Raw genomic sequence first — 19,023 nt, 5'->3', positions numbered from 1 at the left:
CTTCAGATATGGTTGTATTTTTGTGATTCATGTACTATGTTCATGTGTTCACGCCAGTTGGGGGATTCTATTGTGATAGTCGTGCCTATCATTCTGGTTTAGTTGCTATTGAGGGCCATGAGGCTTGGGTGGGCTATCTGTTAGTTAACACGATAAAATTTGATGTGATTTTTGGATGGTTTGGCCCAACTTGTGATTCGGGTACTCTACAGGTATGGAAGTCTGTTATGTGTTGTGATTTTGGTTCTATGAGATTGAGTTAGTAGAGTGGTTTAGTTGATGAGATGTTTATCTTATTCATGATTCTAAGCGGAGGATGAGAACCTGGTGTTCTTTGCGGATAAGTGTGTTTGTACCATGCTAGGTTTCGCGGTGAGGTTATGTTAGGGTAAGATTCGTTGTGGTTGTTGCGTATGTCTTGTTCCTTCCTTGTGGATTGAATCTGTAGTAGGGTATCGATGGAGAGTTGTGCCTGTTGGGCTTGTTTGATAGTTCCCTCATGTGTTCCTCTTTTCATATTCAGTTATATTCGAGTTATGCTTGTTGGGGATTGAATTGCGATGTATATACCCAGGTGGCTTTTGATGTGGCTTGTGATAGGGTGAGTAGTTATGAGTTCCACATGTTTATTGCTTCATTGTCAGTGTTGTGAAGGTCTGGAACAAGATTCTAGTTGATATGAGTCTGTTTGCCGGTACTGGGCTTGGTGTTTGACAACTATTGTGGTCAGAGTTGATGTTATGGGCATATAGGTGATGTGTTATGTTTTGTGGTTGTGTCTTGTGGATCTATTCATGAGTTTTTACAACTATTTGAGGGTTATGCAATGTGTTTATGTGAGAATCGGGTCCTTGATGGGTATAAAAATTTAGTTCCAAGGCTTATCGGCATGAGAGGAAGGAATAATCTTCGGTTGAGATGGTGTTGTCGGGATTATGTGGATTGGGTTGACGTAGGATCACCCGTGAGTATGTGTATGGTGAGTTTATACCACAATTTGATGGCTTGGGAAAGACTCTTGGCACGTTTGAGGATGGACATTTGTTTAAGAGGGGGAGAATGTAACGACTCGACTAGTCATTTTGAGCCTTAAGGTTCCATTCAGAGGTTTGATGTCTTAAGTGGCTTCATATTGTGTATTGTAACTTGTGTGCATGGTCGGATTTGATTTTCAGATGTTTCGAGATTAATTGGATGAGTGATTCTCAATTTAGAAGCTTAAGTTGAAAATATTGACTGAGATTTGACTTTTGTGAAAATGACCTCGAAACGGTATTTTGACGGCTCTGATAGGTTCGTATCGTGATTTTGGACTTATGCGTATGTCCGGAATCGAGTTCGGAGATCCGTAGGTTGATTTATGTAGTTTTGCCGAAAATTTCGTAACTTGAGGTTTAGAAGTTTAGCCATAGGTTGACTTCATAGCTATCGTGTTTAGATTTTTGTTTCTGGACTTGGAATAGATCCATTTTGTTATTTGGAACTTTTTTGCAAAGTTTGGCGTCATTCCGAGTTGATTTGATAGGAATCAGATGCGCTATTGTGTTTTTAGAAGTTCTTGAGTTTCATGTTGATTTCATGTGTTTTGGAGGTCCGATTCATGGTTTCGGATGTTATTTTGATGATTTGATCGTGCGAGCGAGTTCGTGTTATATTTTTAGACCTGTATTGATGTTTTGTTTGGAGCCCCAAGGGCTCGGGTAAATTTGGAACGCGTATCAGAGTGTTTGGAAGAATTCTAGCATTGCTGGTTTTTGCACAGATACTTGAGGTCTCGTATTTGCGACTGTCGCAAATGCGAGGAAGGGATCGCATTTGCAAACTAACGTTTGCTTTTACGATGGGGGCTTAGGTTAGGCTGAGTCGCATTGGCGATCAATTTGATCGCTTTTGCGATATGTCCACAATTCGCATTTGCGAACAAATCGTCGCATTTGCAACGTCAGCAAGACTGTGACGATTTTGCTTTTGCGAATCATTCTTCGCATTTGGGGGGTTTACATTTGCGATCCCCTGGTCGCATTTGCGACTGGACATAAAAGCTGAGGGACGGAATTTTAGTCTCATTTTCATATCTTTGAACCCTAGGCTCGATAGAAGGCGATTTTGAAGAGGGAGTTTCATCTACAATCCAATGGTAAACGATTTTGATTGATTTCCAACTATTTTACATGATTATATATGATATTTTACATCAATTTTGGGAGAATCAAAGTGAAATTTTGAGAAACTTTGTCTTTATTTTTAAAAATGAGAGTTTGAGTTTTGAGAGTCGATTTGGACTCGGGTTTTGAAACAAAACACATGTATAGACTTGTGGGGTTATGGGTATTTAGAATCTACCCTTGGACCCGGGTTTTGACCGGACGGTCCTGGGATTGACTTTTGTTGACTTTTGAGGAATTATGCAAAGATCATAACTTTAGTTATTGAAATTGATTTCTCTTGCATTATTTAATGTTATTAAGTCGATTTTGGTTTTGAGCCGAGCGGAGGTGAATTCTAAAGGAAAAGCTATTTTTGAGTATTGAGATTTTTGAGGTAAGTATTTTGCCTAACTTTGTAGGGGGGGGGGAGGACTACCCTGTATGGATTGGTTTGTTTGTATTATTTGAACTATGTGACGTGTACTCGAGGTGACGAGTAAGTACACGGCCTTATATGTGGAAATTTGACCGGTTTAGACTCTTAGGTTTCTTATATCCATTAAATTGAAGTTGTTCCATCGTGTTATATCCTCCATTGTAAAATTACTCTTATATGCTTTGGTTTGAAGTTGTTGGTTCATGTTCTATCTTCTATTGCCAAATTTACTCATACATGCTTTAATTGTAATTGTTGCCTCTTTATTGTCATGTTATCTCTTTCATAGTTGATTTATTCTTATTTGAAGTTATAGTTACACGTTATCTTTTCCGTAATTGATTATCCTTATTTGAAGTTATTGTTACATGTTATCTCTGTAGCAGTTGGCTATCCTTATTTGAAGTCGATGTTACATGTTATCTCTCTTATTGTTGAACTACTCTTACTTGAAGTCATTATTACTTGTTATGTATTTCATTGTTGAGCTTATTCTTCCGTTTTATTGTATTGTTGTAATTCTTGTGTTGATTTACTTGTCGTACCCTTGTGTTATTGTTGTTCTTGTTGTACTCTGTACTCAGTGTTGTTGAGTCATCGACTATGTGTGGTTGTGGTATTGAAATTTTTGTTGTGGAAACCTTGTGGTATATGGGCACATGTGGTGCGAGTTGTTATATTATGTTGTTATATTTTCGGCACATGTGGTATTGTTGAGAGGATTGCTGGGGTGTTCGCACGTGAGTTATCCGTGCTATTGTTGTTATTGATATTTGCACATGCAACGTGACAAGGCAGGTTATATATGTTGGGTTTGCGCATGTGGCGAGACAATGTGGAATAATTATTATGCGCATGTGGCGAGACAAGACGTGCATTTACTCTATTGTTGCGCACGCGGCGAGACAATTGGGGCTATATCGGGGATGATTTGTGATGGCCTGGGGGCGTTGTCATTAATGATATTTGTGTGGTGGTGTGCCTGTCTTGGGTGAGTCATGCATATTACGAGTTTTGTTGTGTTGTTTCTAATGTGACATTCGTTGTCTTTGATCTTACTTGTTGACTCGAGCTGTGATAGTACACTTGCACAGAAGTATGAACCTTGATGTTTATTGATCATTTACCTATATTCTTGTATACCTGCCTTCTGTGCGTGAGTTGTACTATTGGCACGTGAGTTATCCGTGCGGATATAAGACATTGTTATTATTGACACATGAGTTACCCGTGAGGATATGAGATATTATTACTGTTAGCACGTGAGTTGTCCGTGCGATTATGATTGGTAATGTGCGCACAAGATGCCAAATGATTAGGGTGCGTGATATGGGACCCGTGATTTGTGATTATGAGGTGTGGTACCTCGGGGTAATTCTTGGATAAACCTTGTGTGAGAGCGATTGATTATTGAGTTGATACTTGTTTTTCCTTACTTGGTTTCACTGGACATAAACTGTATTTTGCTTACTTTACGCCGTTATTATTGTTTGCTCCTTGTTGCTAATTGTTGCTTCTAGTCTCAATTTGCAAGTATTGTATATTATTCTTACATGTTTAGCTTTATATTGATATTGTTCCCTGTTAGTTTTATGTTCATACTTGTACAGGTTATTATGTCTAGTAGGTGTGTTGATTGTTCCTCGTCACTACTCCACCGATGTTAATCTTGATACTTACTAGGTACCGTTGTGGTGTACTTATGCTACGCTTGCTGCACATTTTTGTGCAGATCCAGGTATCTCGAAGCGTGTTGGTCATTTGATAGTTGATCGAGTATTGCGGTGGAGACTCCAAGGTATACATGTCGTCGCGTTCGTAGGCCTCGGAGTCACCTTCTAAAGTTTTACTTTGTACTGTTTATTTCTATTCCAAACAGTGATGTATTTGATATTCTTAGTTATTCTTAGAAAGGCTTATGACTTATACTACCGGTTTTGGGATATTGTATACCTACTTTGGGTTGTTGGCTTTGTATAGAAATTTCCGGTTAATTATTACTCCCTCCGTTTCAAATTAGATGAGGTACTTTCCTTTTTAGTCTGTTCCAAAATAAATGACACATTTCTAAATTTAGAAATAACTCAACTTTAAACTCTCCATTTTACCAATTTTATCCTTAATGAGAAGCTTTTATAATCACACAAAATGACATGGCCCCACAAAGCTTTTACCCCTTAAGTTTTTAAGACCACAAATTTTAAAAGTCTTCTTCTTTTTCTTAAACTCCGTGTCGAGTCAAACTACCTTATTTAAATTAAAATGGAGGGAGTAATAATTAACTCGTTTAAATCTGTTAATAGCTCACTATGTGTTAGGCTTACCTAGTCCCAGGGACTAGGTACTATCCAGACTCCTCAGGGGGGATTTCGGGTCGTGACAAAATCATTAATATGCATGATTACGCCCAACTCTAGTCCTAAAAAAGATAAGTGGCGCTGCAAATATAATCTATTCTAAGAGTCCGGAGTCGAATCCCACAGAGAACTAAGGCTTAGCTACTACTGTTCAATATTGCTAAGAAATATATGTTCAAATAATTCTCTAGTTATAAATATTGTGATTCATATTTTAAAGTAATTAACTAACAAATATTAGAAAGGAGTAAAATTATCAACTAACGAGAATGGAATTGGAGACAATATTAAGGAGGCTTAGAATTATGATTTCCCCAATTGTCAGAATTCTTTCTGCTATGTCTCTTATAATTTTTCCTGAGTATTCTCTACTGATCGTGAAGACTTTAGGTATCGTAATTATCTCTCAAGCAAGTACAACAATTTACTAGACATATTCTCCCTAACTACACTAGCTGGCACTATCTTACCGCTTACTATGACCACGTTAAGGCTTTGTTATTCTTAAACCCACCTTTAAACCGCCGTATTGATTCCTCATATACGGTAGAAGTAACATTATTCAACGGCCACCTAAATATGTGTCATTTTCCAAGCAATACATAATAAATATGCACAATCAATTTATGGATATTCAATCAAGTGAAATACGCATGTAGTTAAAGAAGTAGAGAAATCCAACGACTCAATTATATAAAAAATGTAACAAGAATTTATCCTATAAAAGGTTCCATCAAAACTCTAGATAGTAGAATTATCTACTCATAATAGCATGTGAAAGCACAATATAAAAATTCATAACTAACAATAAGAAATAGGAAGAAGAGGGGGAAAAACTCATGGTTGAAACTTCCTCCTTGCTCCTAGTGTGTTCTTGCCTCCGATGGTTTTGTCTAACCCTAAAATCATGTCTCTCCCTTCAAAAGGACATTTTATGATGTATTTATATTAATTAAGGTTTGTATGGGGGACCTTGAGCACTCTTATTTTGGCCACAAAAAGTTGAGTCCCGTGCCTAGGGTTCGCGCAATGCTAGACCCTTAGGCACGCTCCCTGATTTTTTCTCCTCTTTCATTCCTTCGCATGTTGAGGGTTGGTCCAAAGTGCCATATTTCACAGGTTTTAATTCACTTTCCAGACTATTTTTGTGCCTACCTTTCATGCAATGCACCAATTGTGGCATGTTCCTAGCTCTAGCCTCAACTTTTGTTTTTTGCATCAAATCATCCAATTTTTGCCAACTTCCATCCAAACTCATTCCTACACACAATAAATGCGTAATGAGCAAATTTTATGTTTATAAGCATGTGATCTCCCGCAACTCACATACAAATGATATGAAACTATACTCAAAACCATGCATTTTTAGTTATTTATCACCACACCACAGCTAAACTCTTACATGTCCTCGAGCAACATTTAAAATTAAGCACGTAGGCAAGTAGAAACATTTCAAAACATACCCAAGCATCAACACCAATGACTTGCTAACCTTCGACCATAGTGACTAGTGACGAGAGAAGTTGCTTAGGGACCTACGGAGCTAGTGACCAAAGTGGAGTCAATTCACATTAAAACCAGAAGTGCTTCAAACCTAATATGCTGTCACGCCCCAAAATCGAGGAGCGCGACCGGCGCTCAATGGACTGAGCAAGCCTGTTAGATTTCATTCTACCCAAATTCATCCGTGAATAAAGAGGAGATGTACTCCGTTAATCAAATACTAAAGAGATTTCATTAACCGTTTCCATTTCATTCCCATTAACAGCATCATTCAATATTTCCAAAATAGTACGAGTTTATAGATTTAATGAAAAACATGTTGCCAAATACCAACAGTTCTAATACAATTCCTAACATCAAATACCACCCACAACCTGTCTACGGAGCCTCTAAGTACAACTGAAGAGTAATATGAAAATATCGGCAACAAGGCCCCGGCTATACCTCAACCACAAAGTACATGAGAAACAAAAGATACATGACCCCGAAATGAAGTGGGGCTCACCAAATCAGCTAAAAAGAGTGTACTGCTATCACTGATCAATGCCACCTACTGTAGAACCACCTGCATCCATTAAAGATACAGCGCCCCTGGCAAAAGGGACGTTAGTACTATCGAATAGCACTAGTATGTATAGCTAGAAATCCTCTTCCAACATAGAATGCCCATATGATCTATACGTGGAACACATAATATAATGTAATTGAAACAACCTGTACAAACAAGGACAACAAAAGGGGCACCTATTGTCTGCATTAATAATGTGTCTCATTAGACCGTACTTAGTGTTCACATATCATATTATGCACTTATGCGTTTCAAAGACCGTCCATAGTGTTTATTCATACCATACGTATACCTCTCATGCACAATGCACCTATGCGTTTCATACACCGTCCACAAGATTTTATATCACAATGGATTTCATAACACAATGTACCTATGCGTTCATAGACCGTCCACAGGATTTCATATCACAATGCACCTATGCGTTTCATAGACCGTCCACAGGATTTCATATCACAATGGATTTCATAACACAATGTACCTATGCATTCATAGACCGTCCACGGGATTTCATATCACAATGCACCTATGCGTTTCATAGATCGTCCACATGATTTCATATCACAATGGATTTCATAACACAATGTACCTATGCGTTTCATAGACCGTTCACAGGATTTCATATCACAATGTACCTATGCGTTCATAGACCATCCACAGGATTTCATATCACAATGCACTTATGCATTCATAGACCGTCCACAGGATTTCATATCACAATGTACCTATGCATTTCATAGACCGTCCATAGGATTTCATATCACAATGTACCTATGCATTTCATAGACCGTCCATAGGGTTTTATAACACAGTGGAAACAAAAGTACAAATACGTACATCTCATAACCTTTCACACCACATATCACCTAATTTGTACTTTCAACCATTTACATCCTTATTATTCCATTGGCTCTCTTGGCCATACATATGTTTCTTTATTCATGGCGCAATGGCCGTATTTCATATTCCATTCTTTCATTTCTTCCCTTTCATAAATCATCATCATAATTATCAACAAGTAGAATATTCTGGAAATCACAATTTTAAGTTCATTAGTAATGAAGGCTTTAAACACAATCGATTTCTTTCCAATAAATGGAGTAAAATGATTGGAAATCGAAGCACAAGTTAAAATCATACACAATTTCCACTCACGAATATGTAAGGACGCAAGACACATTGAAAATTACTTACAAAGCATAGCATTAGCTAAAACAGCCACATATGGGCATCACTTGAGTTCATAACTTTTAGCCGATTATATTGTCGAAGTCAATATTAGAATAGTTGAGTCAAAGCTCATTTCATAATCTTTCTCACATTATTTCATTTCATTGGCACCATTGGTCACAAGTATAACTTTCACTATTGGCACGTTGGCCACACTTTATATCCCTCATTTCACTGATTTCACTTCCAACCATCTTTATAGGTTATCAACAATAAGATATTCCCAATCAAGACTTTAGGTACACATATGAGCAATTAAGAATCTTAAGAATATTGAGAATTTCTCACACAATTTGGCATACTAGCTTTCATTTGAAATACGATTCAAAGCCACAACATGTTAATACGCAACCCATACTTTGAAACTCACGAAAACATTATGGAATTCAATTCCAAGAGAGAAAGTTTAGCCAACATACCTCAATTGAGCTTTTCTTAAATTACTATAACGTTCCGAAAATTCTAGCAATCCCAATCTATTTGAGACATAACAAAATTGAACCATAATTAGGAAGATATTCATGGTCTCAGCTCATTTGAGCATTTTATCAAACACTAAGCATGGATTAAGGTTCAAGGTCCTTTTATGGAGGATTCCATCATCCCACAATCCAATCTTTACCATTTTTAGCTCAACAATCTTTCTACACCTTTGATAACACATGCATGTAAAATAAACAACCCTCTTGCCCAGAAATTATCTTGCTTATACCTATTTCTAGACAAAATTCGAAATTGAGGGTTAGGGTGTAGAATCTTACCTCTAGGATGAAGACCTAGTGAGTTTCCCTCCTTAACCTTCCAAAACTTGAGCAAGAATTGAAGAATCAATTATTGAGGAACACCTTCTCACTGTAGGGCTCTCTCTCACACTCTAAAATATCAGATTATACCTAAAAAATGACCCAAATAGTGTATTTAACGAAATAGGGTCGGGTTTTAAAAACCCAAAAATGAAGCTCCGGAACAGGTTCTGCATTCGTATATACGACCGCATAAAGGTTATGCGGATCGCATATCGGTCGCATAATTGGTGTCCAAAATGACCAAAAATCTGCCTGAGTCTGCGGTCACTATGCGGTCCGCATAACTGTTCTTCGGTCGCATAGTACACCGCATAACAGTTATGCGGTCGCATAGTCGACCGCATAATTGCATCAACTGACCCAATTAACTGCCTCACTCTGCGGCCATTATGCGGTCCGCAGAGTGATTCTGCGGTCGCATAATGGACCGCAGAAATGCACTTTTCCGCCAAAAATTTTCCTTTACTTTCCCGTGCATTGTTCAACCCAAAAGGCCCGAGCCGCGACGAGCAAGCTCACTGCAAAGAATTTCTACAATCCTCAAACACGTAATCCTAGTCCGGCACCATAAAACATTATTTTCTTTACAAATTTTACCGGGCTTTACACTTAAGTTCTTCAAAAATTTTCGAGGTGTTACATATGAACTGTTCATATTTTTTCTCAAATTATAAATCAAGCCAAGACTATTTGAAATAATTATGTGACTCTTTTAAATATCCTTGCCTCATAAATTAACTCCAATAATGTCCATACTTATGATTCATTTCTTGTGCCAACTCAAAAACCAAGGAAACTTTATTTATCCTTTGCAAATCATGTGCCTCCTCACCAACAAACTAAAGAGGGAAAGCAGTCGACACACTCAAATATAAATTCAAGCATAATTTAAGGGCTCACATATTGAAAAAATTTGCTCACTCTTGTAAAGAAACTCACATGCCACCCAAATTCGTACCATAAGCTTGCCCGTAGTGTAAGGCTTGATTAATTTAAACTTGCAAAGTCTAGGATTAAGTAAGACTTTATAGGTTGTAATGTAGGCTAAGAGACAGATATGACATATTTTAAAAAATAGTGACTAACCCTCCAAAGCCCTTTAATACACCACACTTCACTTTCAAGCACCTTCTTAGCATGACCCAATCGATGTTTTGCCATGAAACTATACACATTTAAGTTCGTTTTTCATTAAGCACATCTACATATATATACTCATTAGTCCGGATAAAAATATGGGAGGTGTCATTCATTTTTCATTTTCTTCTGGTGTTTTATTCTTCTTAATTTTATTATTTTCCTTTTCATTCTCTCCTCAATTTGGTATTTTCGGCTAATACTCTTTTTATAAGCAAGTGCATCTTATAGGACATTCTATGGTTCCACTCAAATACTACCCAATCTATTTATTTACTCTACCAACGACTTAAGCACTTTCATAGGTAAAGAGTGAACAAGATATGATTTAGAAAAAAATAGGGGTTAGCTCCTAATATCGGTGCCAAAGAAAAGGTCTACAGGCTCAAATGGGCTGATTACGGATAATATTATCACTGATAGGTAAATAGGATCAAGGGTCACTCAAAGAAACGCCTTTATCATTTTATAGACTCACAAGACTTAATCATTTCGCTTCGACACACACATGGCAAGTTATAGACTAACAAGAGATGGCACAGAGTACAACCAAAACATTATATCAGAATGCACATGACTCACTCAGGATGGTTCAGACCCGACTCTCAAGTTAAAGCAACTAGCACAGTCATCATATAATCCAAACACATAGGAAGTAATACCAAGAGTCAAAAGGTGAGTCCAAGTGTCAAAAGAAAGCCACATATATTCTCAAGGCATGTAATAATAGAAATCATAAAAAAAAGTACTCAGTTCAAATGCTCCGGACCTAAGCCCCGATATAAAGTATGTCAATAACACAGATACCAAGTTCTTCCAATTTCATTATCAATACAAAAAGGAAAAAAAAAACTTTTTGTATTTTTTTCTATCACGACCCAAATTCTACATAGTCGTGATGGCACCTAACTCAACCCGTTAGGTAAGCTAGACAACAGATAACACAATTCTAATAAAGATCATAAATAATTAATAAATGTAATAAATGAATTTATATACAATATCCCAAGGATTGGTAGTACAAGTCATGAGCCACTAAGATTTAGATTTGCAAAGCTGATACGAAAATAAATACAACATCTGTTTGGGATATACATAAACAGAGTACGAACAACTACCTTCTAGTAGGTTGGTTTCATTTCTAAAGGCACAACAAATGGTTGAGAATGGGTGTTTGGCATACTTAGCCTTTGTGAAAGATGTTAGTGCTGATACTCCTACTGTTGAGTTAGTTCCGGTAGTGAGGGAGTTTCCAGATATATTTCCAGGTATCTTACCAGGCATGCCACCCGATAGAGATAATGATTTTGGTATTGACTTAATGCCAGGAACTTAGCCCATACCTATTCCACCGTATCGCATGGCTCCAGCAGAGTTGAAGGAACTGAAAGAACAGTTGCAAGAGTTTAGGGATTAGGGGTTCATCAGGCCTAGTGTATCACCATGGGGTGCACCGGTATTGTTTGTTAAGAAGAAGGATGGTCCCATGAGGATGTGTATTGACTTCAGGAAATTGAACAAGATTAGCATCAAGAACAAGTATCCATTGCCTTGCATTAATGACTTATTTGTTCAGCTTCAAGGTGCTAGGGTGTTCTCGAAGATTGACTTGAGATCGGGGTATCACCAGTTGAAGATCAGGGCTTTGGATATTCCTAAGACGGCTTTCAGGATTCGTTATGAGCATTATGAGTTTTTGGTGATATCTTTTGGTTTGACTAATGCCTCAACGGCCTTCATGCATTTGATGAATAGTGTGTTTTAGCCATATCTGGATTCCTTTGTCATTGTGTTCATTGATGATATCTTGGTATATTCCCATAGTGCTGAGGAGCACGAACAACATGTGAGGACTGTGCTTCAGATTTTGAAGGAGAAGAAGTTGTATGATAAGTTCTCCAAGTATGAGTTTTGGCTTGACTCGGTGGCATTCTTAGGCTATGTGGTATCTACTAATGGGATCAAGGTGGATTCGAAGAAGATTGAAGCAGTTCATAGTTGGCCCAGACCTTCTATCGCTACTAAGATCAGGAGTTTCTCAGGCTTGGCTAGGTATTATCGTCGCTTCGTCATCTATTGTAGCCCCATTGACTTAGTTGACCCAGAAGGGTGCTCCTTTTAGATGGTCGGACGAGTGTGAGGAGAGCTTTAGAATTTCAAGACGATATTGACAACAACTCTAGTCTTGGTACTGCCCTTAAGATCGAGGTCGTACATAGTCTATTGTGATGCTTCGAGGGTTGGCCTTGGATGTGTGTTGATGAAGGACGGTAAGGTGATTGCCTATGCATCACGCCAGTTGAAGCCCCATGAGAAGAACTATCCGGTGCATGATTTAGAGCTAGTAGTTATTGTACACGCGCTCAAAATATGGAGGCGTTACTTTTATGGCATGTCTTGTGAGGTGTATATGGATCACTAGAGTCTCCAACATTTGTTTAAACAGAATGATCTGAATTTGAGGCAGCAAAGATGGTTGGAGCTATTAAAGGATTATGATATCACTATTCTCTATTATCCGGAAAGGCTAATGCGGTAGCTGACGCCTTGAGTAGAAAGGCAAAGAGAATGGGGAGTTTGGAATTCATACTAGCTATGGAGAGACCGTTAGCTATAGATGTTTAGGCTTTGGCCAACAGATTTATGAGGTTGGATATTTCAAAGCCTGACATGGTTCTTGCTTGTGTTGTGTCACTATCGTCCTTGTTTGAGCGCATTAAGGCTTTCTAGTTTGATGATCCCCACTTGCTTGTCCTTATGGTCACGAAGCACCGAGGTGGTGCCAAGGAGGTGACTATTGGTGATGATGGGGTATTAGCTTCAGGGTCGGATCTGTGTTCCTAAGGTGGATAGTTTGAGGGAGTTGATTCTTGAAGAGGTTCACAGTTTGCGATATTCTATTCACCCGGGTGCTACGAAGATGTATCGTGATTTGAAATAGCATTATTGGTGGAGAAGGATGAAGAAGGATATTGTTAGGTATATTGCACGGTGTTTGAACTGCCAGTATGTCAAGTATGAGCATGAGAGACCAGGCAGTTTTTTTCAAAGGTTAGATATATCGGAGTAGAAGTGGGAGCGTATCACTTTGGATTTTGTGGTGGGGTTGCCACCTACCTTGAGGAGATTTGATGTTGTGTGGGTCATTATGGACAGACTGACCAAGTCTACACATTTTATTTCGGTCATGACTTCCTACACTTTTGAGCAGTTGGCTCAGATTTATCTTAGAAAGATTGTTCGTCTGCATGATGTGCCTGCATCTGTCATCTCGAATCGCGAAACTCAGTTTACATCACATTTTTGGAGAGTTGCAATGTGAGTTGGGCACGCAAGTTGAGTTGAGTACAACATTTCATTCTCAGACGGACAAGCAGTCCGAGAGGACCATTCAGATCTTGGAGGATATGTTGAAAGCCTGTGTCATTGATTTTGGAGGCCAGTGGGATCCGTTTCTTCCGTTAGCAGAGCTCACCTATAACAACAGTTACCAGTCTAGTATCCAGATGGCTCCGTATAAGGCCTTATATGAGAAAGCGATGTCGTTCTCCAGTTGTTTGGTTGAGCCTGAGGAGGCTAAGTTGTTGGGCACTGGTCTAGTTCACGATGCTTTATAGAAGGTGAAGTTGATTCAGGATAGGCTTCGTACAATTCAGTCCATGCAAAACAGTTATGCTGATAGGAAGGTTCACAATGTAGTTTTCATGGAGGGTGAAAGGGTTATTCTTAGAGTTTCTCCTATGTAGGGCGTGACGAGATTTGGGAAGAAGGGCAAGTTGATCCCTCGGTACACCATTTGAGATTTTGGAGAGAGTGAGTGAGGTGCTTTACAGGCTTGCTTTTCCACCCAACTTGTCAGGAGTGCATCCGATATTTCATGTTTCCATGCTTTGGAAGTATCATGAGGATCAGTCACATGTGATAGATTTTAGTTCGATACAGTTGGATGAGAACTTAGCTTATGAGGAGGAACCAATGGCCATTTTGGATAGGCATGTTCGGAAGTTGAGGTCGAAGAATATTGCATTGATGAAGGTTTAGTAGAGGGTTCAACCGGTCAAAGAGGTTACTTGGGAGACTGAGCATGATATGTAGATCATATATCCTCATCTTTTCGGCATTCCAGGTATGTTTCTAAACCCGTTTGAGGACGAACGTTTGTTTTAGAGGGGAAGAATGTGACGACCCCGGCCGATCATTTTGTGCATTTGATCCCCATTTCCTGATTTGATGCTTCCCGTATGTGTGTTTCTTGTTTTGTGACTAGGGAGGATGGTTGATTTTGTTTCGGGAAGGTTCGAGAGTGATTTAGTACACTTAGTGTCATTTTGGAAGAATAAGTTGTAAGAGTTGACCAAGGTTTGACTTTTGTGAAAACGACCTCTGGATGGCATTTTGATGGTTCCAATAGGTTTGTCTAGTATTTTGGACTTAGAGTCATGTTCGGATTTGGATTTCGAAGTTCCTAGTGTCACGACCCAAACCGATGGACCATGACGAGTGCCCAAGTCCTACCTGTCGAACACCCCTAAGCATGCGTCTAAGATATAAACATGAATTGAGGGTAGGTCATGAATAACATCTGTCAATGAACTACTGAATCACGTGAATAACATACGTGAGGAAAATATGTCCAAAAGACATATATACATATACATACGGAATACGGTAGGGTGAGCCGACAAGGCTGCTATAGATAACTATATATCCAAAACTGGAAGCCGACAAGGCCACATACTATCCAACTATACATGTCTGTCTACAAACCTCTAATAGAGTGTACAACTGTATAAAGGATGGGACTAGGCCCCGTCGTACCCATACAAAAATAGCGTACCAAAACTAATAATAGCTCCGAATCAAGTGGAGCACACCAACTCTCGATGATCAAGGATCCTACAAAGGGGGACCGTCAGCCTGCCTACCTGCACCTGCGGGCATGAAACGCAACATCCCCAGGCAAAAGGGACGTCAGTACGAATAATGTACCAAGTATGTAATGTCACAAAAATCAATACATAAAAGACATAAATGAAAAATGGAGTAAAGGGATCCGCCCGTAAGTCTAAATAACTTTGTGAATCCTGAAATATTTATAAAGTCATGCATGTAAATGTCGTATCATGCATAGGTATATGTGTACATAACGTCATCCAGCCTCTGAGGGCATCCCGCCATATCATCTCGGCCTCTGTCGGCGAAATCATCACGTATACCAACTGATCAAGTGGTGGTGCATATATAATGCCGTAACCTTTTCCCATATCCCATATATGTATAATATACGCGTATATAATGCCATATGGTCATGGGTCAATGTACATGTATAAATGAATAAAATGTATAAGATGTAAGTTAATAAGATTTCTCGGAATGTCATAAAATCAATATATCTTCGGATAAACTTTTATCAACTATGTATTTTTCTGAGACCCATGAACAGAAGATATAATAATAAGACACATGGGAATTCAAGAACATAGACACCCCTAGTGCTTCTACGAATAGAGACATTTATGAAAGTTGTGTGTTTGCTCGTTTCGTTTGTATCATATGGGTCATTCCAAAAGGAAAGAAAGGACAACCTTAACATAATTGAGCCGATTCTCTTAACAATACCTCTAACCCACGTCTTTTGAGAAAAACACGTAACGACGTATCGAAGTAGGGAAAAATCCGTATGATATTCTTGAGAAAGATAATACCGTGCTCCCTTAGAATTTCAAGTCACACTGCTTATAGCATTTTGAAGTTTCATATGAATTTTTGTTGAAGTTACATCCGTTACTTAGCAAATCTAGCATCACACTTTAATGAGATAAGAAGATATCTTATAATTGTGGGTTTGTGGTCCCCACTTTGTGGCTTAGTTTTGCCCAAAGATCCCCTAAATGTGCCACCTAGTCTAATGAACCAAGAGTCATTGTTACATAGCCCCTTGCTGCCACGTTGAGGTGAGGTTTCATTTAAGCTTATCCACCAAAATCAATTACCTTGTTAATCTCCTACTAAAAAATCAATAATTAACCAATTATCCACATAATTAGGTAATAGCTCAAATTACTTAAAATACTAATCACTTTTAAAATACTTTATATACCTTACTATCATGGTCATGTGGTACCTTGTATGGCACTAGTTCATAAATATCGGGTATTATAACTTGGACCGTATTTTATCCCAAATTGACAAACTTCAACGAATGCTCATTCTTTGATTTGTTTACCCTCTAATCTTCACGGCACTCACTTATCACTTGGTACAAATAACATAAATACTTATAACCTCAAAAATAATTTCATTCCCGAGCTTACGTCGATTAACTTACGACGAAACTTTAACGTATAAAATGTGGGATGTAACACCTAGGTTGATTTGGCTAATTGTCAAAAGTTGAAAATTTGAAGGTTTGAAATATTCATAAGTTTGACCGGGAGTTAACTTTGAGGTTTTTGGGTTCGAATTGTTGTCCCGGAAATTGGTATAGGACCATTTTATCATTGGGACTTGTGTGTAATGTTTGGGTTCATTCCAAATTAGTTAGGCTTGAATCGGACGCTTGGTTTGAAGTTGGAAGTTTATGAACTTAAGAGATTGATCTTGATGTACGATTCTTAGTTTTGATGTTAATTACAGTGTTTTGAGCCTTTGGATAGATTTGGGTGATATATTAGGACTTGTTGGAATGGTTGGACGGGGTCTCAGGGGCTCGGGTGTATTTTGAATTGGTTCGAACCATTTGGAAAATGGTTGGTAGTTTTGGTGCTAGGGAATCACACATGCGGGCATTTGATCGTAGGTGTGAAGGCGCACGTGCGACTGCGCTGTCGCTTCGATGAGGCTGACAGGTTCTGTGAGGGGGTAACTTCTGCGTTGAGTGGTTGTAGGTGCGATGTCTCACCTCTGGAGCTATTGTGCGTGCTTACAAGGTTGGGCAGGCTGAGGAGCAGCGCAGATGCAAACTTTCTTATCACACCAGCGGGATGGCAGATGCATATGTCAGGGTCACAAGTCTGAAGGTAGGCTAGTAAGTGGTTTTTGCAGATGCGAGCATGGGCTCGCAGAAGCGAGGTCGCTGATGCGATGTTCTTGTCCGCAGATGCAAGAATCACTAGGTAGACTTATATTTCGAGGGTTTAGCTCATTTTTCATTATTTGGAGATTGAAAGCTCGGCTAGAGGCGATTTTTGGAGGGATTTTCACCACACTTTGGAGGGTAAGTAAACTCTACTTGAGTTTGACGTTAAATGTTGTTTCCCCATGGATTGTTACACCTAGAATATGTGATTTGAAAAAGAAATTTGGTGTTTTTGACTATGATTCTTGGAGAGTGAAAATTTGGAGATTTGGGAGCCGATTTGAAGTCGGATTTGGATGAAATTTTTATATTTGGAGACATGGGTGTTCGGGATTTGTGAGGTTTGTCGGGTTCTGGTAGGCGGGCTCGAGTTGACTTTTTGGTTGACTGTGTGCATTTAATTAAAGATTCCATCATTATCATGTGGGTTCGATTTCTATAGATTTATTTGACGTTATTGGGTTGTATTTGACGAGATTCGAGCCGTTTGGAGTCGGATTTATGAGGATTTGGCATTTTTAGTGATTTTAAGGGTAACGAATGAAGGTAAGACTCTTGGCTAAGTTTGTTAAGAGGAAAACCCCTAGGATATGACTTGTTTGCTATGTGTTTAAGGTATTGGGGGTGGTGTATATACGTGGTGGCGAGTGTATATGTATTTACCAAGTTTATATTATGACCGGGTAGAGCTAGAATATTTTAGTGCCTTGTTTTGCCTATGTGCTCATTTGAATCATGATTTAATTGACTTATGTGACTATGTTGCTCTCGTATTCATATTAGAAATCATGCCTAGGTTTATGATTAATTACGAAAGCATGGAAACTTATCCTTGTTATGTTGAATTGCTTAAACTGTCCATAGTCACTTAGAGATTCCATGAGCACATATCTGTATGATTTTTATTAAGTCCTTATGCACCTTTATCTGAAATTCTTGAGCATATGCATGCATTTGAATAAGGATACTTGATTTGGACTGAGGATTTATGCATGAAAGGTAAAGCGTGCGGATGAGATATAGTTATGGCACATAAGTCAGGATGATCGGATATTGATTATGGGTGATGCTATTATGCTCCTCTTTGCGCTTGCATTTGGATCCGTCCCTCTAGAGTCAGGTGATAACCCATGTTACTTTGAGCCCTATGAGCGTGGTCGGTACATGGATTTTGTGCCGGGTCGATACATAGATTTTGTATCGGGTTATGTTGATACATGGACTATGTATCGGGGTACATGGGTCTTGTACCGATTTGAGCGTGCATTCATATTATTGACTCACTTAGAAGTACTCATTTAACTTTTAATTGTTATTTGACATCTTTATATGCTAGATGGGAGTCCCGACTCTGTTATTTGAACACGATTTCTTCTAATAGCGTATTTAAGAAGCGTTATGATTATTTCTGTAATGGAAGAGCATGCTTCATACTTCAACTGTTGATATCTGTGACTCGTGTTATTCATGATATTATCTATTGTTTCAGTTCTTAATTCTCTTACTTACTAAGTACTGATTACGGTGTACTTGTACTATGTTTCTTCATATTTTTTTGTGCAGATCTTCAAGTGGGTCCTAGTAGAGATTCCTGATTGAGCTTAGAAGACCTCACAAAGACTTAGGGTGAGCTGCACTTCATGGATCTACTTCATAGTTCTCGAGTCCCTGTTCCTTACATATTTCATGTCTACTTGTTCTCATATTCCGTAGTTTTGCTCATGTACTTGTGCCACCTAGTCTTGGGGGTTGTACTGTATT

General features: G+C 38.6%; 1 protein-coding gene across 1 annotated transcript; it reads left to right on the top strand.

The window, feature by feature from the left end:
* Positions 1–11,340: 11,340 nt before the first annotated feature.
* On the top strand, positions 11,341–13,801 carry LOC138909740 (uncharacterized). The gene is made up of 4 exons (XM_070200953.1): positions 11,341–11,452; positions 11,761–11,767; positions 12,009–12,236; positions 13,396–13,801. The coding sequence occupies exons 1-4, from the start codon at positions 11,341–11,343 to the stop codon at positions 13,799–13,801; spliced, it is 753 nt and encodes a 250-aa protein (XP_070057054.1).
* The last annotated feature ends 5,222 nt before the right edge of the window (positions 13,802–19,023 follow it).

This window comes from Nicotiana tomentosiformis, chromosome 4 (assembly GCF_000390325.3).
Source record: "Nicotiana tomentosiformis chromosome 4, ASM39032v3, whole genome shotgun sequence".
Lineage (NCBI taxonomy): Eukaryota > Viridiplantae > Streptophyta > Magnoliopsida > Solanales > Solanaceae > Nicotiana > Nicotiana tomentosiformis.
The sequence above is the reverse complement of the archived record's forward strand: the minus strand, read 5'-3'. Positions and strand labels throughout refer to the sequence as shown.

Excerpts from the sequence above, each read along its gene's own strand:
- LOC138909740 (XM_070200953.1), top strand. The coding sequence starts at position 11,341 with ATGGTTGAGAATGGGTGTTTGGCATACTTAGCCTTTGTGAAAGATGTT. Across the intron at positions 12,237-13,395 it reads AGTTTCTCAGGCTTGGCTAG|TTGGCTCAGATTTATCTTAG; the intron begins GTATTATCGTCG and ends ACTTTTGAGCAG.